Consider the following 27,454-nt stretch of genomic DNA (forward strand, 5'->3'; position numbering starts at 1 on the left):
GTTCTGCCGCCGATCATGATTCCGCCCCATAGCATTACTGTACCACCTCTGTATGTGTGGACTTCCTGGACGTGTCTCAAACGTTCATTATTTCCAGGTCGTCTCCACAGTCTTACTCGACGAGAATCTGGATGAAATCCAAATCTGGATTCGTCTGCAAACAAAACTGTGGCCCAATCATTTGCATCCCAGTTTTGATGTTCTTGACACCACTCTAATCTTCTACCGCGATTGCCTCTCGACAAAGGTGGACATCTAAGTGGCCTTCTGTTGTGGAGATCTGCTTCATGCAGTCGATTTCTGACAGTATCACGACCAATGGTTACCTGGTGCGTCTGCTGCAACACGTTAACCAACTCAGGTGCTGTGATTGTCGGTTGTCTTCTTGCGGTTAAGACCAAACATCGGTCTTGAACTGCAGTTGTAGCGCGTCCTCGCCCTGGATGTTGTTCGGCTGGACTGCCAGTTTCACGGAAACGCCGCCACAATCGACTGATTACACTTTGGGAGACCCCCAAACGAAGAGCTACATCATTTTGTCGCATGCCACTTTGAAGAAGCCCTACAGCTCTATTCATCTCAGCCAATGGTAAGTGATGGCGTTCCATGTTAAAGCACAATATTTCCAGTTTAATTGCTGAGCAAGAACTGAATAGAATGTACAAACTCGACACTTTCAGATTATTCATTTTAGCCGAAAACCTACAGTTTGTAAAAAACTTGATAAAAGATTAGTTGCCGTTTTTGCAGGCTTTGTTCAACCCATAGAAATCTACAGGGTGGTCGAGTGTACCAATTTAATCGAAATTAAACGACCTCATGCATTTATTTTTATGATATTTAGTATGTTATAAAAATATCCCTAGACTTTTCCGATGTGTGTATAAATCAGATTTTGATGATTTATCTAGAGAAGATATATTTGTTTTCACTTATAATATTACTATTATATATATTTTCCGAAAAATTGTTGATAAACTTTGTGATAAGCTGTATAATTTTAGGAACTTGTTAGGTACGAAAAATGAATCAGTTGTTTGAGAAACACCTCTTGTCCGAAAAAAATCGATTTTTATTTTTTTTAATTATGTTGTATAATGTTAATGCAGATCTACTTACTCTAACTGTTTTGGCTAAGAAAGCATTGCAAACCTGAGAATGTTCTTGTTATTAACATTTTTCAGGATTTGAAACATCTTTTGGTTTTGCCCCAAGTTTTAGTTTGTAGACAAGTGAGGTTTCTCAAAACACTGATTCAGTTTAAATTTCCAGCAAACGTAAAAACAGATCTGGCGGTAGAGGTCACGCCAAACCGATAACAATGGTAAACTGTAGAGACAGTTACCCAAATGCTGGGAAGTCGGGTCTATCTATGAACTATATCGAAAACAAAAATGGAATCCAGTATTTCAGCTACGAACACAGCCAGAGCTACAGACAAGTACAGAATAAATTTTTAGATGCAGTTGAAAGTTTGAATCCAGATAACATTGTTGCCATCATAAATGACCATCAGTGCCATGTAGATGCATTGATTCAGCTTTCCGATTTATGTAAGTTGAGCGAAGATTTAGCAATGGCGGCTGACTTGATAGAGCGTGCCTTGTATATCTTGGAATATGCTTATCATCCACTGTTCAATGTAGCACAAGGCAACTGCAGACTAGACTACAGGAGACAAGAAAATAGGTAAGACCAGGAAACAATCACGCTTTTATCGATATTTACGAACACTATACAAAAAGTAATCTCTCCTAGTAGTATTACACTTTTTCTAGAGTCAAACATAGCAGAGTCAAACATAAATACTTGAGTATCCAGTAAAAGTACTCCATAAAAATTTGCAGGCAAATTACAGGATAAAGACATTAAATGTTTAAAGTTTCTATTGATACATATGATGGAATTGGCCGATACTTGATGAAAATCCATAACTAACATACTCAAAAAAACACTTTTGAGATTTTCACTCAACGATTTCACAACGTAAAATCGTTAAGTGAAAATCTCACAATAAAGTGTTTTTTTGAATCCGTTCTATTAATACGTTAATAGCTAATTGGAATTAATCAGTAATAATGTTGACTTATAAAATATGTGTACGAGGTTACCCATAGATGAGTTAATAAAAGCATTCAAGTATCTAATTCCAGTATTCTTTTCGATCAATAAGACCACACGTCCTAAGAATGATCATACGACCATAAAATCAAGATTTCGTGGCTCTGCCTTGACTAAATAAAGTAGGAGAAGTTTACTGGAAGCATTTAGCATGATTCAATGTACAGCTGATATTCATTCTATTTCTGATATTAATTCTAGTTCTAACAGTTGTTTCATCCAGTCTAGACACAAATCAAAACTTATGTGCCATAATATTGATAGTAATAAAAATTAATTGTCTATGTTTGGAAATGTTCTTTTCCTCTAGAACACAACGAACTTTTCTTCAATACGACAGTCTGCTTAATCTGCTTAATTTAAATCACCAACATTACAATACCAGGTCGCGACAATGATTTCATATCCCGCACTTCAAACGTCATAATTTTCCAGCATATTTACTAGTTATCCAAGGTTCGCCATGCCAAAGACCTTTTCAAAAGTTTTTGAATATTAAATTAAATGCAATTGAATCTTGTGATACAAATTAATTTTTTCAGGGCCTTGTACATAACGATGTTCAAGCATTTACTATTCCTTGGTGGGAAGGCGTGTTATCGAACATCGTTGGAATTTTGCAAATTACTCTTGGCTCTTGACCCAGATGGAGATCCTCTAGGAGTGATACTTGCCATCGATTTTTATGCTCTTCGCTCAAGAGAGTATCAATGGTTTATTGATTTCGTTGCAGAGTGGGACAGTACTAAAAATCTTTTACAGTTACCTAATTTTGCTTATTCTCTAGCCGTTACTTATTTTTACTTAGGTGATAGTGCAAAAGCAGATCTTTTGCTGCAGGATGCTTTGCTTATGTTCCCTGGAGTACTATTACCTCTTCTTGAGAAGTGTACAGTGCAAATGGACAATAGAGTTGCTAATCATACTTACTTTGTTACGGCAGATGATCAAAAGAGGTAAGTTGATGAATACAATCCAAATAGGATACATTTTTAATTGAGTTACTAAATACATTATAATACTTTGACTAAATTGATTTACTAAACTACTTTTATTTTTTGCTATAAATTGCATTTACTGCCGCATTTACTTTCCTACAGAAAACTGACTTCTAGGATTTTTTGGAATTGATTCTGTATGGTTACTTTTGCCCTAAGCTATTATAAATTTTCCTCCAGGTCTTCATTAATGAATAAAACTTTTTATCTGCGAGACTGTGCATTGACTGCTGATATTAAAGTACTTCATCACGACATGAAGATTTGTTGATTACATTATTATATATCTCAATTGAAATCAAAAGTGTTCTCTTGAGAAACCGTGCTGCTCGTCTACTTTATACTATTAACGTTTTTAGTAGATATTTGAAAATTCTAAAATCTCAAATTTTATAGTTTTTATGAGTTGGTAACATTTGTATTTTAGCAAAACATCAAAATTTTCAACTATTTTTTGTTGTAGGCAACCGCCGGCTCTCAACCAGCTGATTCTGTTATATATAAACAGAAGTTACCATATATGGAAAGACAGTGATCTTTTACCTTGGTTGGAGAAAAATGTGCACGAAGTTCTAGATAGGGTAGAAAAAAATGATGTAATTGTTAAGGAATGTGAAACAAAAAGAATGAAAAGGTTTTCGGGACCCCTTCCACAAAATGTATCTCGCCATATATTACTGTCCGATTTAAAAGGTGTATCTCCCCTGACTGATGTAGGTTAAGAACTTATCTTATTTTAAAGTGAAGTAACTTGCACTTTTTTTCTCAGGAAAACAGTGGACCTGTTATGAGTTTCGACCCCTTACCCCCCAAAGATTCTATCAATCTTTATACGAGAACAAGAAGGCCTGTGCTAGCAAATAGTAACGCGAACCCTTTAGGAATATTTTTTAGATCTATCCTACCATCTTTTAATGCAAATTTATTAGAAGTGTAAGTATAGTTTTTTTTTCAGTAGTGCGTTCTTCAGAGTATGCAGTCACTTCCACAGATCTTTTGTATATTTTCAGTTTCTGTCAATATATTGGATGTGTGTTGGAGATTGAAAAATAATTATATAATTGGGTAAATAATTTCACTAGAAATTAGAAAAGGTATCAATATAAATGGAAATAATTTCATTACATACAGTTATATTTCATAAAGGACTACTAGAAGAGTATAAACAAATATGAAATTAATTACTGAAAGACTTTTAGTGTTGAAAAATCTTTAGTATTACAGAAAATTCGTGATTTTGGTATTTTCAAATATTCAACAAATATTTTTTTGGGAAATAGCTTTTTAGTTTTCTTCTTCTCCATCATTGAACAAAAATGTGGGAAACTTCCAAAGGAAGGAAGAAAAAAAATTAATAACTCTTCACAAAAAAGGGAAAAAATGTAAGTTTATTCATTCAGATATGAACTGGAAGAAAAAACCTTTTCAAAAAAACTACCTTCACATAAACATTGAATTACATTAAAACATTGGAAGACGAATCAATTATTTTTTTTAAATAACATTACGACTTTGTCACCAGAAGAGACAACTCTGCTCTTGTCACGATGACAATCCGTATTAACATACGGTTAATCAATTTAATCACAACCATAGGAATTTCATTTGAATTGAAAAGGAAATGTTTCTAAAAGTAGAAAACCAAAAACGTTTTTCCCAAAATCTAATATCTGCTAAAAATATTCTCTTTTCAATGCAAACAAAATTCCTATGGTTGGAATTGAATTAATTAACCGTATACGAACTGTCATGACAAGAGCAGAGCTGATGAGGAAATAAGACTAGTATCTTGTCCTAAAACTGTGAACTACACTATTAAAGATGATACTGTTTCATTTAAGTGAAATTTCATACTAATATCATATATATTACTACGAAAGTAGTTCTTTTAAAAGTTCCTCTTTTTTTTTTGTTTTTCTGTGTTTAATGTTCAAGTGAAAGTAGTTAATTGTTCCGAAAGGGTTTTTTATTTTTAGTTTGTATCTAATGCATGATCTAAACATCTTTGTGAATTGTTTTTATTGTAATTACTTCCATTCTCCCTTGTTTTGTAAGTTTTCCACATTTTTTGTTCAACGATGAAGAAGTAGAAAGCCAAACTTACCAAACGTTGTTTCTGAAGTTAGTTGAAAATATAATTCGCCATAGTTCAGACTTTCATTGTCAGTGATATTTTATTAAAACACATTTAATTATACTGAAACATAGAATTAATTTTGTCAATTCAACAAATTTCTTTTTCCTCAAAGTTCGTTTTGGTATAAATGCTCTGAATTTATATACTCCAGCAAATCATAGGTGAATTCGATATTCTTGCATACTAGTCTGTCTAGAATATATCAATTATATGAGAGGTTCCGAACAATAGGTTGACAAATTATTCAGAGTCAATGAATTTGTAGAATCTGCCGGACAATGTGCTGTGAAGAAATATATTAAGTGCTTCATATTGTCCAAATCGATTGATTCATAAGAAATAATAGGCAATGAACCATTCGACATTATCATCTGTGAACCAACAGCTGTCTGGCCTCATCTCCGATAATCCAATCTTCTCTACTCGGGATTAGGACTGTTTAAGGTAGAGCTAGTTGTCAGTTGAAGGCATCAAATCAGAGGTCAATCCCAGAATGCTGTGACTTTAAAACGACAGCTACACTCTTCACAAGCCTGTTTTGTGCAATTGGCAATATGCACAATTCTGTGCATTGTTAATCTAGCCTCTCCAGATAGATGTAGAAAAGTAGGTCTTGAAGGATTGTGGTACTTATGGCTTGGGAAGCCTATCTCTGAACACCAAAGAACTTCGTCTGAATCCTTTACTGTACAGGCAGGCAATTGTTCTTAACAATTGGTCTGGCATTCATCACATATATCCAGTAGATTTTTTTGGGCCCTACAAACCCTTCACCATGTCTCTTTTGACTTAACATAAATCCACTGATGATTGATCTATTGCTCAGATCAAAAAGTTGAAATTTTTTATTGACTTATTGATTTTTAGGATGGTTTGAATAATTATTACATTCTGTGTATTATTATAGTTAAAATAAATAAAGAACAACTTTATACATTGGAACCTTTGACATGAAATGAATCTAATGAAAATACTTTCTCTGCATTGAGCAAAATAGTGTTTCGCTATTTAAGCATCCACATGACTAAACATCTGATGATGAAAAGTGTTTTCAAATTATCCAATGTTTCCGAGTTTATTAGCCATGGTCTGCAGGATGTTATACCTGACGTTTCGTCTGCCACTGCGCAGTAGCAGAAGACAAATGTGGTCTGCAGGTTTTAATACCTGACATTTCGTCTGCTCCTGTGGAAGACATTTGTCCTCTACTGCTCTTGCGGCAGACATTTGTCTTCTACTGCTACTGCGGCAGACAAAACGTCAGGTATAATAACCTATAGACCACGGCTAATAAACATCGAACAATTTGTTAGACACCGGCCTTGAAAGCCTATACACCATGATCAAGTGTGTTCAATAAATACAAATGAAACTTTTAGGAACTATTAAATGTTTCTTTTGAGTTTAATGCACTGCAAGAGACATTTGGTTCAATCAATCAATCATATACTTTATTGAATATGAAGAATGTTCAACATCTTGTAGACAAAGTAAATAAAGTGGATATTACAATGTACCACCCACGGTGACACAAATACAAATTAAAGAACATAAGCACAAAAATAACTAACAAGTAAAATACACTTGGATGTAATATAAAAACTTTAAAAATGTAATTCAAAATTATCAGTGAAATACTATTTTAAGCTAAAGTGCAGTCGATTATATAATATTTTGTTTACATACTTTTTGAAATGTTCATCATTTTTTTTTAGTACTTTATTTAACCACTTTATATACAGTTGCATATTTGTAGCAAGTCACAAAAGTTTGTTCATTGGATAAAAAATTTAAGTGGATATAAAACTGGACATATACCACAATAGAATATAAACAGAATATACATATCTGAATGTTGTTTTCAGTATCTCTAACGTGATTAGTATACTTCAAAGGCTTCATGCCTAGCATTAATGAATGTTGATTTTCCTTTGACAAAAACTATATTCAAATATTCATTCAATTAAATGTTGCAGCGATAGAGAAGAAGAGGGTGCTAGAGCCTTACCTGAAGATGGAGAAAACAATGAGGGAGGCGATTTAAGAAGTAGTGTTGCGTCTTTAGTAGATGCTATGCGAGATTTATTAAATAATATTAGGCCTGAAGTACCTAATGATGCAGACGCAGAAGGAAACGATGATTCTGTGGACGACGATGATTTGACGTGAATTTTGTGTCATCAGTATTAATGGTGACATTCACACTACCTTGTTAACTTGTTTAGATTATGTAACAGGAAATAAAAATCTTTATATATCCAAGTCAAACATTAGGAACTGAATTTATTATTTTTTTATATACACTATTTCATACAAAAATATAATTTATAACAGAATAACAAAAAACAGCGATTGGGTAAAAAACAAATGAATATTCATCCAAATTTTTTAATATCGGTTAATACATTCTCTACTGATCCTCTGATTTCTTCAATATCCTTCAGGAATATACACATATTAATGCATAATTTGACAAAACGGATGTAATCTTCTGAATCGTCAGGAAAATCTGAAAGGAAATGAAAATTTAATTTCATTTATCAACAAAGCCTTAATTACAATTAGTGTCTATATTCCTAATTTATATTAATACAAAATTTGAAGTATAACGATGACACATTTTGAGAATTATCAAAGAAATGGTTTGAAGATGTAAAATGATGAACAATAATTGTCTACTCAAGTTTTGGAATTATAATTATTGAGACCGAGATGCCTATACACTTGTGTTTGAACTATTGCACTTTTGCTTCAGAAAATCTTTTAGACCAAACATTAGTGTAATAGGAACACCAAGATTAATAATATAATAAATTCATTCATGAATGAACGCAAAAATTAGTTCTACAAAATATTCATTTGTAGAGAAGTTGAACTTTATTTTTGATACTTATGGTGCATTGTTTGGAAACTTTGGTGTAGTAATGAATATTACTGGAGGAAGATTAAACTGCAGTTTAATCTTCCTCTTGAAGATGATCACTTGGTGATCGAAACACGTGTCGAGGTGTTAAAAATAACGATTTGGTGTTGGGAAAGAAACTCCAGTAATATTCTTTATTTTTGATATTGAAATATGTTGCTGATGAGGTGAAAAGACAAGTGTCTTGTCCCAAAACTCCAAAGTATATCATTGAGTACGATAGTGTTCATTGTGACATTTTATATCAAGACATATATTACATTGTGTTGCCCCCATGAATGATATCTGTTGATATTACAAAACAAATGTTCGTAGCATAAACTGAATGGGAAAGTGATTTTCAAGTTATTGATATTGATATAGTTTTTTCAAGATGGATTTTTCTTCCAGTTTGTATCTGAAAGTAACTTCTATGTATGATCTATACGTCTTTATAAAGAATTTATTTTGAACTTGACTGTTTTCTTTCTTCCTTTGCAAGTTTTCCACTATTTTTGTATGAATATGGAGAAGAAAAAAGCCAATAAGCGTTTTTCCCAAGAAATAATCTTTCATAAAAAAATTATCTTTTTAAATTAAAATCGATTGGTTTTTATTATCCATTAGTTCAATTCATTTTCATGAGGAAAAAAAAGGATTTGGTTGCCTTAATATGATCTGGCATTACATCATATATTTTATTTCATAAGTTTTGTCCGTTTTAATGCAATATTTTTTTGTAGCGCCGTAGCTCAATAAATATTTATTTTACTGTGTCGTGATATGTACTGCTTGATAGCATCAATGTACTCTATATATTGATGCTGTAAATTTTTTTTTTCGAAATTTGAAATTTTTTGCTTTTTTTCAGCTTATTACCTCTACATTTTTCTCAAATTGAAGCAATGCGCTGTTCGACGTTGGTTTGCTTGTGAAATTTCGTTCTGTAAATTTTAGCCTCGTAGATGAGCCCCAACGTAGTCGAGCTACAGTAATCTAGGACGACGATTTGAGGCTTCTGGTGGAAACAGACCCATCACAAACGATGTGTGGAATGACGGAAAAACTGGGCGTCAGCTCTCATGCGGTTTTTGATGGTTTAAAACGTATTAGAAATGTCAGAAAGCTTAAAAAGTGGGATCCCTACGATTTGAAAATCAACAGAAATTGTTACGTTTTGAAGTCTGTTCTTTGCTTTTAACCAACCAAAACGATCATTTTTTCGATCGGATCGTCACGTGTGATGAAAAGTGGACTCTCTACGAGAACAAAAGACGTTCAAGACAGTCGTTGGACACCAATGAACCACCCAGACACTTCCTAAAGGCGAGAATGTACTAAAAAAAGACCACGGTTACTGTATGGTGGTCAGCGGCTGGTGTAATTCACTATAACTTTTTGCAACTGGGCCAAACCATCACAGCAAAGTTTTATTGTGAGAAAATCGACGGAATGTACCTAATATTATGGCCGATCCTGCTCCACAACACAAATCCCCACGTTTCACAAATCGCCGATCAAAAATTAAAAGAAATTGAACGTTGAAGTTCTACCTCACTTCCTATCCTCATACTCCCCAGACCTCTCGCCAACCGACTATCATCTTCTCAAGAACTTCGATAACCTTCTCATCGGTAGAACTTTCGCCAATCAGGATCAGGCAAAAGGCCTTCGTCGACTTTATCGAACACCGAGCAACCAATTTTTATTCTGACGGAATTAATTGACTTGTGTTACATTTGTAAAAGTGTACTGATTCAAATGGCGCTTATTTTGATTAAATTGAATAAGTATTCACTGAAATATTATAGTTTAAAGTAGACTAATAAAAACAACCTAATATAGTGCATGTAAAATTCCTCGTATCTACTCCCCTATTCAATTTATTCTTTATTGTTCAAATATTTTTGTTCTTGTGTCATATGAATAATTTATTTTCTGTATTTGAAAATATGAATGAGTAATTCTGTATATAAATAATCGAGTTCTAGAATATCATAGCTTAATCGTGACGGTATAATAGAAAAATATAACATCTCAAGATATTTTACTAAAATTTAAATTTACATATATCTTATAAGAAAAGTGATGAACATTTGTGATGCCTATCAATTGTTATAGTTTAACAAATTTTAAATTTACTATTAACTTTTATTGTAGGTATTTTGATTGGTAAAGGCAAGATGAATTATGTTTGAAGGTGGTTGACAATGTTTCATGGTAAATTTCATTAGTTCAGATTTTCATTGTCTAATATATTATAATATGATTTGAAATCCTTGAAAGAACAAATGAAATTGAAAATTAAAGTGAATGACCTTGACCTTGAAATGAAATTACAATAAAATGAAAACTAAGCAAAAAATAAAAAATTAACTAAAATGAACTGAAAACTAAAAGATTTCAAGCCAAGTTACTTCACGATCCAATCGTCTTCGGGTGATACTGAACTATCTCCGAGAGATGACTATTTATAGGTCATTCGAGTTTTTCACCTATCTCCGGTTTAGCGGGAGTTAACCGTTTAGCGGAAATTGACCGTTTTCCGCTTAATTATGGGTTTCTATATGTTGCGTATCTCTACGCTAGCTTAACTGAATGCGTCGATAGACAACATATATACAACTTCTTTGAATTTCCTCCTAAACCAGTGTTCCTACCTAAGGATGATCTCAGCTTGGGACCACTTGATGTTATGTTGGTAAGTCCAAACATGCTCTGCTATTCCAGATTTGCTGGTTTCTCCTTTGTACTCTGAACATTCGTTATGAAACCGAAATTAGATATCATTCACAGGATTGCTGCACAATGTTAAATGAAAAAGCTACAATTTCAGTTACATGGTACACTGTCATTCTCAATGGTGGACATTCGATGTTTTGGAATAAGACATTTGCCTCTTCAGCACCAATCTCGTTAACATCACAGATGAAGTACTCGATTCATTCATAAAATTATGACTTTATGTCACGAATGAGTTAAATCTACTTATGTCATAGATGACAGTATGTAATGACATTTCATTTGCTTATTTGAATTAATCCCAGCCATACGCATCTTGTTCAAATTGAAAGGAGTGTATTTTTAGGAGATAACAATTTTTGGGAAAGAAAAGTTTTGGCTATCCACTTGTCTTCTTTATTCAAAAAAATGTGGACATTTTTCAAAGAAAGGAAGAAAGCAATTAATTCCAAAATAAACTCTAAACAAAGACGTGTAGTTCATGCAAAGAAGTAACTTTCAGACACAAACTGGAAGAAAAAACCCTCTCGAAACAACTACTTTCAATTACACGAAAGAAAAAATACTTTCAAAAAAACTACTTTAATATGATCATTGAATTATACAAAAACACTTTTTCCTATTCAGTTTGTACTACATCATTCACTTTTTTTTGTATAGAGATGGAGAAAAAGAAACCTCAAACCTTAGTTTCCCAACATATTATAATATCATCAGCATGAATTTTTCTTCACACTGTAAATTTAATGAATCATCGATTATGGTATTTACAGAAAATATAGAATACACATTCAAAAATTATTGAAGATGACTGAAAAAGGCTTAGCAAGTTGAGAAGCACAGGTCCAGCTAAATACAGAGAATTATACAATGTGGCTCTTTCTCTATTGGGTTGAGGATCTAGTTATAGAAGAAATGATTACAAAATACCAAACTTATAGAAAAATTAAAGACCATAAAAGTTTTAAAATTGGTTTGAGTTATAACTTTGAAGATTCAATTGAAAAATAAAAAAATTATTTGAACTAGATCAATAGTGCTGGTTTTGATCCTAATACCACATGACAACTGATCAAGGCGTACTTGGGGTTTCAGTGTTGAAGGGAACCTACAACTGTTTGTATAGTTTGAGAAACAAAGCCAAGTGTTTTGCCGCTTCATAGTTCAGAGAACCATCGAAACTAATGGAGCTGAATAAAAATAAAATAAAATACAGTAGAATCTCACCAATCCGGCACTGCAATAGACTGATACGTCTATTTTAACAGCACCCTCTGACCACGCTTTCTCCCTCTATGCCTAAGCGCTCGTCGTTTAGCAGTCCAACCTCAAAACTTATCATGTGCACGTGTGTTCGTATTTACCTAATGTTTTGAAGTGAGAATAGTGTGTAGTTAGAAATGTCAAGTAAACAGAAACACAAGACACTATTTTATTTATCATATTTTTTTCTCTATAATCCAGTAATCCAAACATTCCAATATTCCTGCTGGTTTTTAATATTTCCGGATTAGTGAGATTCTACTGTAATATCAAACCATACAAGTTGTTAAGTTTGAAATCCTATCGTTTTGAAGTGCTTTTATTCTATAATACAGAAGAATGGTTTATGGGGCAATTGTCTAATTATATGTTCAGATACTAATTAAATGACTTACATTTATTTTCATTGAAGAGCTGCAGTAAATCATCTATGGTTTTTGTAAACTGTTTTAAGAGTTTATCTTTGAATATTGTCCCCCAATATTTCTTGAAGCGCTTCAAACATTCCGCTAACGACCATGGTGGATTGGACAACATACTCATTTTCGACCATACCTCTCCATAAGTTTCTTTGGCAAATTCACAAATCACAGAAGAGCACAATATACTCATTTTTTGCATTATCTTCTGGGCCTTAGTATTCTTGGTAATGGATAAAATCTTCATTATTATATCGTGTTCTGAACATGCAGTTAGGTGGTTTATCATGGCTTTACTTTTCAAATTCAGATCATTTGAAAGTAATATCTGAAAAAAGTCAGACTTTCTTTTGAGAAAACAGACTCAAAAAATTTCATTAATTGAAAGTTTGAAGAAACATGGAAACGTGACTGTTACTTTTGGTTTGTTTCCTTATTTACTACTTTTTATAATCATCATTTTTATTTTATTAAAATTAATCTTTCTACGAGATCGCCTATTGGGCATCGTCAGTACCGGGCAGGCGGTCCTCGAATGAAGGCAAAATGTGAATAACCAAGAAAAGTACTTGATAAAAATGACTCTGTTAACACAGCTATTATAACAAACCAAAACCGGTCATAACAAATCATAAAATAGACAAAAGTATTTTCTTTATCTTGTATACAAAATACAAACAAAACATTTGTTGTTTCATTCATTCAATAACAAATAAATCAAAAATTTCAAACATTAATTTCATAGAAATCAATAATATTCATAACAGATGACAAACAAAATTATTATCAGTTTGTAATTTCAAATCTAATTTTGGATAGAAATCAATTTATCATGATGGAATTATATCACTACATAGTATAAAACAAAGTCCTTATGTATGCTTAGATCTTTAAAACTACGCAACAGATTTTGATGCGGGTTTTTTTGATAGATAGAGTGATTCAAAAGGAAAGTTTATATGTTTATAGTAGAGAAACATTGATAATTTGCAAATGCTAACTGAATCCTACAAGATAGATGTACTACAGTATTGTACACTTTGAAAAGGTCTACAAAAAAAAGGCGATGGTATATGTCTATCTCTTAGGGTTAACCCACAATATATTTTTAACATGCCTTTATTAGTTTCACCTGTACGTATGTATGTTTGTTTGTTTGTCAGTTTGTAACTTCAGGATTATCGACATTATTGCTTGATCTGTTCGCGGGCAGATGGTGCTGTACGTAGTCCCTTGATATATCGATATTATTGCTTGATCTATTCGCTGGCAGATGGCGCTGTACGTAACCTCCTTGATATAATTCGAACTGACTTTACATGTATTTCTTCATTTGAAGAAAGTTTTTTTTTATTATCACGCGCGCCTGCTGCCTCATTTATAACCCTCCTTTGCGCGCCTACTGCCTTGGGCTTGGTAGCTGATTTTCAGGCTCCCTCTCTGGAATCGGAAAATATCAATGGTCATTTTTCTAACCAATATACGGCTGATTGATCCCAAAGTTGGACTTGAAAAAACCCTACTAGAAAAAGTTTAACGGGGTCAAATCGCACGTGCAAAATATTCAATGTGGCATGAGCTGGTGTCATGGTGGCATGTTGGTGTCCAGATTATCCAATTCAGGCCAAAAGAAGTTGGTAATCGTCGACGTATAGTGCTCGTCATTGACAGTCGTTCTGAAAGAAATATGGACCGATGACGCCGCCAGTCCAAAATCCACACCAAACAGAGGCATTGGACGCTTTTGGATCTCATGTGGATCGGTATCGTCTCAAATTTGACAATTTTGTTTGTTCCCGTACCCATTCATCCAGAAATGGGCCTCATCGTTGAAGATGATTTTTCGATGAACATTAGGGTCAGTTGCTAACTGCTCCAGAGCCTATTCAGCGAACACGTTGTTGTCTATAGTCGTTTATCTTCAGTTCCAGGGTCAGTTGAATTTTGTACGGGTGCAGGCCCAAGTCACGACGTATAACTCGCCAAGTTGTGGTTTGCGGAAGAGTTCTTGCGAGCGACGCGAAATCGACTGATTCAGATTCTCATGCACTCGCCGCAGATAACCGCGATGTTTTCGGAAGATCATGCATTTCGTCTACATACGGGTGTTAACTGAACCAGTGGACTCAAATGTATCAACTGAACAGAAAACCCAATTTGATAAAACAATTATTTTATTTGCATGTGTTGTTGAATGGTACATCTGTCCATGGTGATTTGGCAGAACAGACTGAATGAATTACTACTAATTTGACAGATGTAGAAGAATCAAGATGACCGTTATCAATTGTCAAAGTTCGGAAGTCCCTGTTGGCAGAAGACAAAATCTCATTTGGCGTTCGATGTTGGGAACGTGGCTTTGCAACAAACCGTCTTTGAGAGCCTCATTTATGGTGATTATTCATAGTTTGAACCTTCTGTTGATTTCATAGAAGATGAAAGAGAAAATGATCCATGCTTACTTTTGGAAATCTTACATTCATTTTTATATTAATTATGAACCGGCCATAGGATAATTCATTTAGAAACAAGTTTATAAAGTAACTACTTGTTCTTGCTTTTTTGGAGCATTTAATCTTCCACAATCGGAAAAATAAACAAAGCTAAATCAATGGAGAATCTGCTAAAGTGTAATAAAGGGTAAACTCAAAAGTTCATACCAAAAAATCACTACATAATATGAAACACTGAAGAGTTCAATTAATCAGTAACTTGTATTCACAAATTTTGCCTACAAATTGAATAAACTATGGATCGTACCTGGTGTCCATTGCTGAGGCATGATCTTAACTTGATTCTTGAAAAAACATCCTTCATGTGTATTCATGTAGTCTCGAATATGATATTGGGACATTTTATTTTTTTAATGTTTGTCAAAGGAAATATACCTGTTTTCGACAGGTATTTTTACAAGTGAATTTTTGGGTTTTGGGAACGAAAAGGGATTACTTTATGAAACGTTAGCCATCTAAAAAAGTATGAGAATTAATTTTATTTTTTTCCATTTAGCTTTCTTTACTTTTCAGATTGTAGAAGGTTAGTTAGACAAAAAACCGCAAGTAACATTGACGTCTTCACAAAAAATGTCTTTCAAATGGCTACTTTGGTTACTGAATTCCTCTTCCATTTTGGGTTGATAGGTTATTCCATTTATATGAGGATTTTGAAGTTACACCCAAGGTAAGTACCAATTTTATGTTAGCTTCTTTGGAAACAACAACTTATCTCTCTTTATTTCAAAATAGCTTGTGGATATCTCCATGATTATTAAACTTTGGTTGTATCTATTATAAAGTCACTGTATTTCACTGCCGGTATTTATACACTGTTAATTATTTGTATGTTTATAGAAAAAAATGTGTAACGTTTTTGATCTGAAAAAGTTAATGAAGTTCTTACCACAGTTTCATATTTTTCTGCAGCTTGTAAACAGCAAGAGATTATTTTATCATCAGGACTTTTACCAATAAATTTTTGTTTTTCCATTTCATATACCGTTTGACCTGAAACATTATTAAGCAAGAATTTTTCCAAAAATTCACTATGTCAATTTGTTCAAAGTTGGTTATTTTCACACTATATCTCAACTGAGATGTCTTCAAAAATGTATTCATCAATGTATGATTTTTTTTAATAATTTTTTTTATGACTATTATATAAAAACTATAATTTTGCTACTTTTTCTTGACGTATTTATATCCAAAAAGACAGATAACTCTCACCTTTGAACAATTTCTAGTTGACCAGATTCATCTACCTAAAGACCAATCGCAGAATAGAGCAAATTTATAACTTTACAGTTGTGTTTGAATTAATTTCATTCACAAAGTAAGCCTTGAGAATTTACCTGCTTCAAAATTGTTCTAATATGTCAAATTTGATCATTGAATTAACAATTCTTGCTTTAAAAAATATTGTTTTTATGGATTTGGAAAATAAAAACAAGTGTACTCCTTCTGAAATTAGTAATATGGTAAAAATAACGACTACATGTCCTTTATCAAATAAATCAAGAAGAAAATGTGAAAATTCATATACAATTGTCATGGATTGGCGAAAGAACAAGAATATTGATTCATTTTCAGAAAATGTATTTCTATTTGGCACTGGTTGATGAAATAAGAGTACTTAGAAACAGAAACTCAAATAGCTTTATGTCACCACAATTTGTGAGGTGGTTTATGTGGAGTAGAAGCTAGGTCTCCAGACAGGCACGCTAGCGTCCTAGGTCAAATCACACACGAAAATAGTTCAGAAGTTTATAATAACAGAGCATTTATATCATATTTGTATTTAACATATCAAGTTGCGACCAAGTAATGTATTGAAAGATTCATTTTTTCTGTAGTATCAGTAAGGTATTTGCACCAATCAAAGAATTGGAATCAATAAGCTCGGAGGTATCGGTAAACAGATCGCAACATTTTCAAAACTTCCAAATCCAGAAATTTATACTGGACATTGGTTTCAAAGATCATAAATATGCTATCCTGCTAGTGGATACAGGTGAATGCATCACTGTTTTAAAGAGGCATGGAGGGTGGAAGTCAACATCTGTAGCGGAAAGATATATAGATAATTCGATGAAAAATAATGTTACTACAAAAAAAATCTTAAATTCGATGAAACAGTCAACCAGTACCAGTTATGTGGATATAGAATCCTCGTTAATATCTATTACGATTTCCAACTGTTCGAGTTTCATCATTAATTTTATTAACAAAAAATGATTCTGTCCATCGACATTGTTCAAAATATGATTATAGATTTTTTCAGTCAATAAAAGCTTTTTGTTATGATATTTAATGATATTACTATCGCGACAGCTGGTTAATTAAAAACACATTTTTCAACAATCTCTCATTCGGGATCTTATTTAAAACATTCTTGTTATGAGCCATAGAAAAAGTATTGTATTTTTCTCGCCATAAATGGGCATTACTAGCTCGAATAATGTACCACACTTGCCTACAGCTCGCGTTGACAAACTCCATTCTCACGAGTAATGTCCACATTTGTCACGGGTTGAATAACAGTCATCTGTGTTCAGGATTCGAAGACAGTAAACCTGGTCAACTGCGATTGGATCAAAAGTGCGAGAGCAGCTTTGAGCCTTTCATTGTATAAATTTATGGGTAAGTTGCTAAGAGTTTCAATATAGTTCAGATAGCATTAGCAGGCGATAGCAAACAAGTGAAGTATAAGTGTGTAAGTTGTATTTTTGAATAACGGAAATAGTTTGTTACTAGTGTAATTATTACTAAAAAAAAGTTATAATATATTTGCACTTGGTGTAAAAGTCTAGAAGAAACATTTTTTTAATCAGCCCAGTAGAATCTAGAGATAAAAATTCACAAAAGACCACAATTTCTTGATTTTGTTGAAAAATAGAGTCTGGGGGAAATTCCAAATCCATTGGAATGGATCCTAGTGAGTGAACTTATGAAACTGTTTTACTAGATTTAACAATATTAAAATATACTCATACAATGAATAATATTCAATTGAAACTCACCAACTAATCTTGGATTTTGTTCCTCCAGATGTGAATTGATGAATTTTACTGAATTGGTTACTTTTCTTTTAAGACTGTCTAGTGAGCAATCATGCTTCATGTAATCCAGTTCTGTTATAACCATCCAAGGAATATATAATACCAGTTGAATAGGCCCTGAAAATTGGTAATTTAATATTATTCACGAATTTATAATATAAATAATTTAAAATTTGACCCAACATGTATTCCACACATGTTGGGATGAAAGTGTTGAATATAGGAAATATATACATATCGTAATAGTAATACATTCATGGAATATTTAAAAGAAAAAAATAATAACGAATTTCAAGTGAGTGTTTGATGATTTGCAAACATAATATACAGTTTTGGGATAAAAATGTTGAATATAGAAAATATACATATAACGTAATATTGAACAAAAAGCAAATTTCAAATGAGTAAAAATTTCTTCGCAAACTTGATGTTTTTCGTCTCTTTTTTTAATACATTCAGTCAATGGTGTTGAATAAATATCTACTTTCTGACACACTTGAAAAACATGGACTTATATTTGTATATTGTATGCACCATCAATTACTTGATGTTATTATGTGTAAATACCTGACTATTCAAACTATTATATTTATCTTATCTTTATGACTACCACTGGACTTATCTCATGTCATGTAAATGATTTATGGAGATTAATAAAACTATTTATCTATCTAAATACAATTCATAGCAATACTGATATAGATGTTTATGTGACTACTCAGCACTGAATCTAAAAAACAAAAATATTGTACTTTATTTCACATCCATTCAAAAACAATAGATTAAAATGGGGCACTCACTGAAAGGGAGATAAATAATTCAATAATTCACCTTGACTTGACTATAACAAAAATCAATAATAAACATGATTTTGCAATTTTTCAAAAAACATCTTACACAGACGTTGTCATACATAATTCCTCCACACACCCCTACCAGCATAAAGTAGTTGTATTCAATAGTATGCTTCACAGACTATTGAATATTCCACTGTCGGAAAGTAATTTTCAGAGAGAGCAGAGTTTCATCAAACAAATCGCTGTGAACAACGGTTACAAAGTAGATATTATCGACTCCATTCTTTCGAAAAAACTACAAAAACAAGCCATAGACCAGGTCTACCCGAATTCAAGAAACGATAGCGCCTGCTTTAGGACATTTTCATATTTTGGTGAACCCACAAATAACATTGTTCGTTTAAAAAAAAAAGGAATGCTTGGACGTGGCTTATAGAAAAAAATAAAAGTTGAAGTAAATATGTTAAAAACAAAAAAGACAAAACTTCAGTGTCGGATAGATCAGGAGTATATAAGTTGACTTGTGGCTCTTGCCCAAAACTTTATATTGGCCAAACGAGGAAAACTTTTTCCCGAAGAATTAAAGAGCATAAACGTGGGTTTTCGAATGGAAAAACCAATTCCACATTTGCAAACCATCTTTTAGCAGAAGGACATGAGTTCAATCATGACAGTGATGTGTTACATTTAAAAGAGAAAAGTTTGATACTTAATCTTTTAGAATATTTAGAAATAAATAAATTTAAGAATTCAGATCATTTACTGAATGACCAAGTTAAGCTTTATTGATTTATTCCCAAACTCAGGTACACATTTAACATTAACTGGCTAGGTAAAACTCAGGTACTTATAGGTACCTACTTCAAATTGTAAAAACGTATAAAGGATTGAATATGTAGATTTCAGTTAGTAAAGACACGCCTGAAAATGCTGTTGTATACCGAAAGACGTGTTGCGTTTTTGTAAAAATGTTTAGTGAAAATCTCACAATAAAGTGTTTCTTGAATACTCGCTGTTAAAATTAAATTTAGAAATCTCAGAAGGGGAACAAAGGTTTCATCACTGGAATGCGCTTATGCTTGCAGATCCAGAAATATCTATTTATGATATGAGTGTTAAAAGTAGGGTTTTTAATTTTGTGAGTGAAAAAGTTTGCGAAACGAGCGTAGCGAGTTGAGCAATTTCACAAACAAAATAAAACTTACTTTTAACACAAATATCATACAAAGTTTTTTGTACAACTGTCCTGTTTTCATAACAAAATAGATAAATGTAATATTTCTATAAAAACACATTTTGACATCTATTGTCAGTTAACTGTTTTCATGTTATCGCATTTGCTGTGAAGTGGCCGTGTCAGGTGACGCCGAATCACCTGGTTACCAACAAACAGTATTGTTTACAGCTCAAGCGTTTTATTTAAAGTTCTTGCTGGTGTTTAATGTCTTGCATAATGAAGAACAATAGTGAAGAATTGTGTGTTCCTGACGACATTGAAGAGGTTGCAAAAAGAGCTTCAATTGAATAAAAAAAAATCGGCTCAGCAGAACGACATCGCATATTCTAATTTTCTTAGCTGGTGTAGACTTAAAAGCGAAACCATCTGCTGCGCTCGTTAAAAATGGTGTTAATACAAGCAAATATCAAGGTAAGGGCATTTAAAGCGAAAAAATGAAAGTTATTGGCCCAAAAAATTAAAAATTCTTACGTTTGAACAAGTCCAGAGGTTTATAAATGAGGGGTCAGATGAAAAATATTTGATGATAAATATTATCGGAATATATGAAGCCTGACATTAAATTAATGGATAAATCATTGATTGTTCAAACTCCAAATACAAAAACGAAAATAGGTCGTTCTTTTTGCATTGACTATTTTATTTAATACGTTGCATTATGCCCTTCTGTTATCAATCAACGATTTTTTCTGAAATACTCAAATTATAAATGGAGTGCCAACCCAGTTGGTATAAACATATTTGAGGAAATGCCCTCTATCATTGCTGAGTTTCTGAACGTCCTGGAACCAAAAGATATATAGGTCACTGTTTCAGAAGATCTTCTACTTCTTTGATAGCAGAATCGGGAGCAAATATAACAGATACTAAGAAGCATGGAGGATGGAAGTCTACAACAATAGCTGAGGGTTACATCGATCAATCTATTTCTTATAATATTCTTATCAGACTATTGCTGAAAGATTAATCCCAATGCTCCAGCGTTACAGCATTGTCGTCTTTACTTCAAGAATTAAATGTTAATGCCCATGAAATTGTTAACTCAGATAGCTCAAATGTATTACAAGCCTCCTCAACATCGCAAGGTAATAATATCAGCAGTTGTTCTAATTGTACTTTTCATATTAATGTTCATAAATAATGATAATAATGTAATAAGTGTGATTGATGACTTGTTTACTTTATGGTAATTCATGATCACTTTAATGAAATGAATAAAAACACTTTTGTCTAAATACCACTGGAAAATTTTATTTCATGACCGGTTTCAGGTTTGATCCCATTATCAAGTATTATTAATATTATCAATTTTATACTTGATAATGGGATCAAACCCGAAACCAGTCATAAAATAAAATTTTCCAGTGGTATTTAGACAAAAGTGTTTTTATTCATTTCATTTAAGAGATAATAATGTAATTGATGCATATAATACATTTGTAACAGAAATTAATTGTATCTATATATATTGTTTATAATAAAACTTTCTTGAAAATTTAATAATTATGTTTTGTTTATGGCTATTTGATCGAAAAAAATCGTGTTAAAAATACTTTCAACACTACTGTTAAAATATTTTCAACATGCTACTTTGTAAACATCATATTTAATACTCTTGACAACCATTGAAAATGTTATTTTTAATGACAGTTATACAAAAATAAAATTTTCATTGTTTTAAGAAGGCATAAAACAAGTGTTTCAATTTATTCATATTTTCTGGATCTGAACATATCTCTAAATATTCAATATAGTATTTAGTCTTCAAGAATTCATGTGTCCTGAAGTCATTCTTGAAAATGATTAGATATATCTCATCCTCATTTCTGGTATTCTAGTTATGGATATCCTAATAGGGTTAGGATGTCAACGCTTATGAATAAATTTTTACATGATGCAGAAGAATGCACTCCCATCATACTCATCAAAAATGTTTTACCAGCAGCTTGTATTGCTCTAAGGATGTTTTATTGAATGAGCCCTCAATATAATAGAAAGTATATGAAAATGCTTCATTGCTCCTTTAAGCATGAGCAAACTTTCCTCTTCAACTTTGACCTTTTTGCTTATTTTTTTTTGTTTTATTCACTCTCAACTTCTTATTTTTTCCTTAGAATATATTGCTTTGCTTTGCTTAATCTCATAATTTTTTCTTAAAAATAATTGATAGGTGAGAATTCAAAAATTGTTTTTCCTCAAATGACTTCATATTTTAAAAATAAAATATTTATTTATTGATAAGGGTTATTGGTTTCATAAAGGACATTACCACTTTTCAAAAGATAATCCAAATGTGAGAGAATTTCTATGAAAGTACATATCCGTGAATAACATGCCTCACCTGAAATTTTCATGTTGATGATGTCCTTGATTTTCGATAGTCCATGTATAAAAATATTCGTATCTACCACAATACATAAATCATTTGATTTACTTGGCTGATTTTTAGTTTCTGGTTGTTCAACAGTATTACTATCTGTCTCTTCTTCGTTATGATTATTTTGTACTATCTCATTATCTGGTTCAGCCTAGAAGTAATAATTCACTTGAACTTCACTAATTGGACTAATTTATAATAATAATAATGATAAATGTTTTTATTGGCAGAAATTGCTCATTCATCCAACCAGTTGAAATGATAAAATCATGTTCTACAGTTTTGTTATCTAATGTGTAAATTTATTTTAATTGAACCTGTAGGGTGAAAACAATATTTCACAATTTACACACAACACTAACATTTAATGCTAATAGCTGTTTCGACACACTGTGTCATCTTGGAGTTATAAACTCGCTCAGAGACGTTTATAACTTGCTCTTGCTCAAAACTTTATATTGGTCAAACAGGGAGAACCTTTTCCCAAAGAATTAAAGAGCACAGAATTATTTTCTTGAATGAAAATACCAATTCCACATTTGCAAACCATCTTTTAGTACAAGGACATGAGTTCAATAATGATTATGATGTGTTAAATTCAGAAGAGAAAAGTTTGAAGTCACATTTGCAAACCATCTTTTAGTACAAGGACATGAGTTCAATAATGATTATGACGTGTTACATTCAGAAGAGAAAAGTTTGAAGTCTTTTATAATGTTTAGAAATAAATAGATTAAAGAATTTTGGTAATTTACTGAATGACCAATTAGAATTAAATAACTCCACATTACTAAATATTTTTTCAAATGTGGAAACTGGTACATAAGCTCAGGTCATTTCATTCATTACAAACTCAGGTACACATTAAACATTAATGGGCTAGTTGTATTGTATTCAACTTCTGGAGGGCGACAGCTGGTTAATGAAAAACACATTTTTCAACAATCTCTCATTTGGCATATCCTTGAAAACTTGATATTTTTGAAAATATTTCTGTTGTAAGCCATAGAAAAAGTATAGTATTTTCCTCGCTATAAATGGGCATTACCAGCTCGAATAATTTACCATACAATAATGTATGACCGAAGACTTTTATACATACAGATGTGCCAAATAATTTTAAAAGTGTGCAATTTCCAATTAGATTGGCATTTGTAATGACTATTAATGAGTTCCAAGGGCAAACAATGTCCTTTTGTGGCTTGGATTAGAGCACACCATGTTTTTCACACACACAATTACACGTGGCATGCTCTCGAGTGGGCAAACCAACCAGTTTGCTTTTGTTAGCTAAACATTGACTAACGAAACATATTGTACAAAAATACGAGTAGCATTAAAGAATTGATATCATTTTTGAATGTTATTATGTTTTTTGTTTAATAAAATTGTTATTTTTTCGGATAATCTTTTTTAACTTTTACAGATTCTTTCAGAGATTTCCAATCAATTTATACTATATTAGACAATGGAAGTCCAAACTGATGAAATGGGTATATTTTCAGGAGAGATTAGTTTTTGGAAAAGAACGTTTTTGGCTCTCTTCTTCTGTAGAATCTTTATACAAAAAATGTGGGAAACTTTCAATGGAAGGAAAAAATCAATTTCAAAATAAACTCTTGACAAAGATGTGAAGATCATGCATAGAAGTTACTTTCAGATACAAACTAGGAGAAAAGCCTGTCTGGAAACAACTACTTTTATATTAACTAACATTGAATTAAACGAAAGAAAACATACTTTCAAAACAACTACTTTAATATGACATTGAATTAAACAAAAATACTTTTTTCTATTCTCCAATCATTATGGAATTGAATCAGATACCATTCACAGTAATGCTACACAATATAATATATGAAAGAGATACAAAATGTCACTCATTGGAACATTGATATCCTCAGAGGAGGACATCTATGTTTCAGAATAAGACACTTGTCTTATTGCCTCTTCAACACCAATCTGGATAACATTATAAGATGAAGCATTCAATTTATACATAAGATAACAACTTTAGTTTGAATGTTTAGAGGCTGCTCAATGTTCGTCAACAAAGTCAATGTGATAAGAAAATCTGAGATCAGAATCTACCTAAGTAAATAAAAAGAAAAAACAGGAAATTGCTTATCATCAATTACTTACATTTGTCCATTCCATCTCCATGGAATTATCCTCTGGAGTTTCTTGAATTTTATTGTTAACTTCTTCTACTACGTTTATACCTTGTTTGCAATTCAATTCTATCGGAGATTGTGTTAGGTTTTCATTATTAAGATTGCTTACCCAGAAAGCAGTCATAGCCATCTTTTCACTGAAATTATCTGTATTCTCAGTAGATAGGACCAGGCATTCTGTTGGATTTTCTTTTTGGGGCTGAGATAGTTTGGAAGGTGTATTGAAATTAGAAACAGAAGGCTTTGCATTTGTTGACAAGTTGTAACTTTTGTCTGGTTTGTTTCTAATAAAATTCAATCTCTTTGAAATCGGTGTTGAAGGAGAATTGTGTATTTCATTATTTTCCCTATGAAAGTCATTCAGTACCACTGTTGAATTGATATTTTGAAACGATGTGGAACAATTAGATTCATTTAAAGATACATTGTCTCTAACTGTTCGCTGAGAAACATTTACAGCATCTTTATTCAAATTTTCAGATGATGTGCTTCTATCTCTTATTTCATTCGAATTATTTTTTGAATAAGATCTACTAAGACTTGAAAATGAAGGATTGACAACAATTTTTTTTGCAGGACTACATTCGGAAACAAAATCATCAGTTATGTGTCTTTTGTTAGAAATACCTGTGTCCTTGAACAAAGGAGATCGGTATTTTTCTCTAAGTAAAGGAGATCGATATTTTTCTTCAGAATTTTCAACAGTGGGAGAGTTTGCAGTTGAACAATTAGTTGATTTGTCTCCAACTACAGGTTTCGCATCTTTAAGAACACTTTTAAGTTTTTGTAACCTACTACCAGCTAAGTTTTTTTGAGGTATAGTATTTGGTGGGGTTGCCCACTTGCCAAGATTTTTATAAATACTGCTACTCCTACCTTCAGTAACAGCTTGCTCTTTTTCATCATTGATGGTTTGTTCACATCTCTTAGATTCCCTGAAATCTTTAAAGTTCATAACAGGACTAGTCGAGTTGCTATGTTTCGAAAGAACAATACTTCTATCTTCTTGGGTATGATGTACAGTGTACATTTTTTGAGGTTCACTTCCATATTTTGTATCATTATTAGGTAGACTTTGTGGATTGGTACAGTCTGAATGGATAAGTTGTCTAACTTGCTTAGTGAAACTGCCATACTCTTGCTTTCCTTGAGCAGATCTACTCTGTTCTGCATTGTTGGAATTGATCCCTTTGTCATATTCATGAAGAGACATTTTTCTCTCCAGTGGAGGGCTTGCCCACTGACTGAGATTTTTATAAATATTGCAGGAAGTATCTTGAGAAACACTCACAGAATTAATATCTCTCCTCTGAAATGAACTGTGTTGGTTTTTCTCTTCCTGTGATCTATCTTCAATTCTGGAATTTCCATGTTTCACATCACTCTTTAAATATCGTTTCAAGTTTTGTAACCTCTTATTTGCCAAATTTTGTGTAATTGGGGGCTTGATAGCTGATTGTTCATATTTCTTTTTAGGTTGTGATGGTATCTGAAATGACTCCTCATTTTTTCTTTTCAATCCTTGTCGGTCTTGACCAGTATGACTTGAAGTATCGGTTACTGAAGTTTCCACTGATGAGTGGAATTTGTTGAATCGTTTTGCTTTCAGCTTTGGTCTACCGTCTTCAGGAAGAGAAGACATCTTTTCAGATGATTCCAGTACATAAGGGAATACAAAATTAGAAGGGGATTTTATTGAGCGATGAAAATCAACCCAAATACAAATTTCCAATGTTTTTAAAAAATGTACCTCCAAATATTTCGAAAAAAATATGTAAACATAACCAATAGACGTTTAACTAAGACATAACCTTCAATAATGATCTCTCTCTCTCTCTTTCCCATAGTCTTTGCTCCTTTCAATTACAGACAGAGTCATCTGTCAATTATTCTTCATTATTCTGAATTTCTTTTGGGTCAAAGGCGAGAATATTAAACCACAGTCGAAGGTTAACGTCTTCTTCATACAAAATACCACCGCACCGAGCGTCCATACTGGTTCAACATATTCTTTCATGGGAATAGTTTGTTGTCTGCTGTTATTTTCTTTTGATATTGAAAACTTTGATAGATCCCAACACAATAGTGTTTTGTTTACGGGTACAATTATTATATCCGTAAACAAAACACCGAACCTCGACACTATATAGGAAACTTTAGGTAATATTACACAATACACAGAAGGGATACTTTTTACTTTTAAAATGTCAAACAGAAAATATAGCTCACAGAAACTTGAAGCATCAACATCAAAGTTCCGCCAGATGAATGTGTCTTGTTATAAGTATTCTGTATAGTAATATGTTCGATATACTGAGTATAATAATAAAAGTTATTATGAAATGAAGTCTCAAGCTATAGGTAAATTAACGACGCTAATTACGTTCATTCTTTCCGGAGGAATGGTCATCATTAAACAGGTTCTAAAAGTTAAATATGTGACGAAAAATGCAGGTATGTATATACAAATACAGTTTAAAAAATCTGTTTAAAATCTGTTTTTTCGTTAATCAGCTGTCGCCCCCATACGAACGACAACTCTCAGAAGTTGAGAAACTTGTGCGAGCTAAGGACTAACGACGTCTTACCTTTTAACGTGTGATTCCTAACACGGTTGCAGAATCATTCCAGCTTCAACCAGATAAATTCTCTCGAGAAAAATATTTGGTCGAGGCGGGAATCGAACTCACGATCTTCCGATCTTGAGTCGGGCGCACTACCACCGCGGTTAAT

General features: G+C 32.4%; 2 protein-coding genes across 2 annotated transcripts in view; one reads left to right on the forward strand and one right to left on the reverse strand.

Annotated features, from left to right (window-relative positions):
• The window catches only part of Nulp1 (Nuclear localized protein 1), a 20,798-nt gene extending 13,269 nt beyond the window's left edge, over positions 1-7,529 (forward strand). The window contains exons 4-8 of the mRNA XM_023156721.2: positions 1,273-1,689; positions 2,664-3,077; positions 3,583-3,832; positions 3,889-4,052; positions 7,233-7,529. Coding sequence (XP_023012489.1) covers positions 1,273-1,689; positions 2,664-3,077; positions 3,583-3,832; positions 3,889-4,052; positions 7,233-7,425 — 1,438 coding nt within the window. The 3' untranslated portion in view covers positions 7,426-7,529. The remainder of the gene's footprint in view (positions 1-1,272; positions 1,690-2,663; positions 3,078-3,582; positions 3,833-3,888; positions 4,053-7,232) is intronic.
• Swt1 (Swt1 RNA endoribonuclease) lies at positions 7,514-26,821 on the reverse strand. Its single transcript, XM_023156719.2, has 6 exons — positions 24,690-26,821; positions 22,512-22,698; positions 18,098-18,253; positions 15,982-16,085; positions 12,559-12,910; positions 7,514-7,765 (listed from the first exon to the last, which is right to left on the reverse strand). The coding sequence occupies exons 1-6, from the start codon at positions 26,361-26,363 to the stop codon at positions 7,632-7,634; spliced, it is 2,607 nt and encodes an 868-aa protein (XP_023012487.2). The 5' UTR covers positions 26,364-26,821; the 3' UTR covers positions 7,514-7,631.
• Positions 26,822-27,454: the final 633 nt, after the last annotated feature.

Source organism: Leptinotarsa decemlineata, unplaced genomic scaffold (genome assembly GCF_025532065.1).
Source record: "Leptinotarsa decemlineata unplaced genomic scaffold, Ldec_3_MD MMD2_tig00003736_RagTag_RagTag, whole genome shotgun sequence".
Classification (NCBI taxonomy): Eukaryota; Metazoa; Arthropoda; class Insecta; order Coleoptera; family Chrysomelidae; genus Leptinotarsa; species Leptinotarsa decemlineata.

Coding starts and splice junctions, on each gene's coding strand:
- Swt1 (XM_023156719.2), bottom strand. CDS start 26,363: ATGTCTTCTCTTCCTGAAGACGGTAGACCAAAGCTGAAAGCAAAACGA. Junction 18,254..22,511: donor CATCAACATGAAAATTTCAG/GTGAGGCATGTT, acceptor ACCAATTTTCAG/GGCCTATTCAACTGGTATTA. Junction 16,086..18,097: donor ACAAAATCCAAGATTAGTTG/GTGAGTTTCAAT, acceptor ATAATGTTTCAG/GTCAAACGGTATATGAAATG.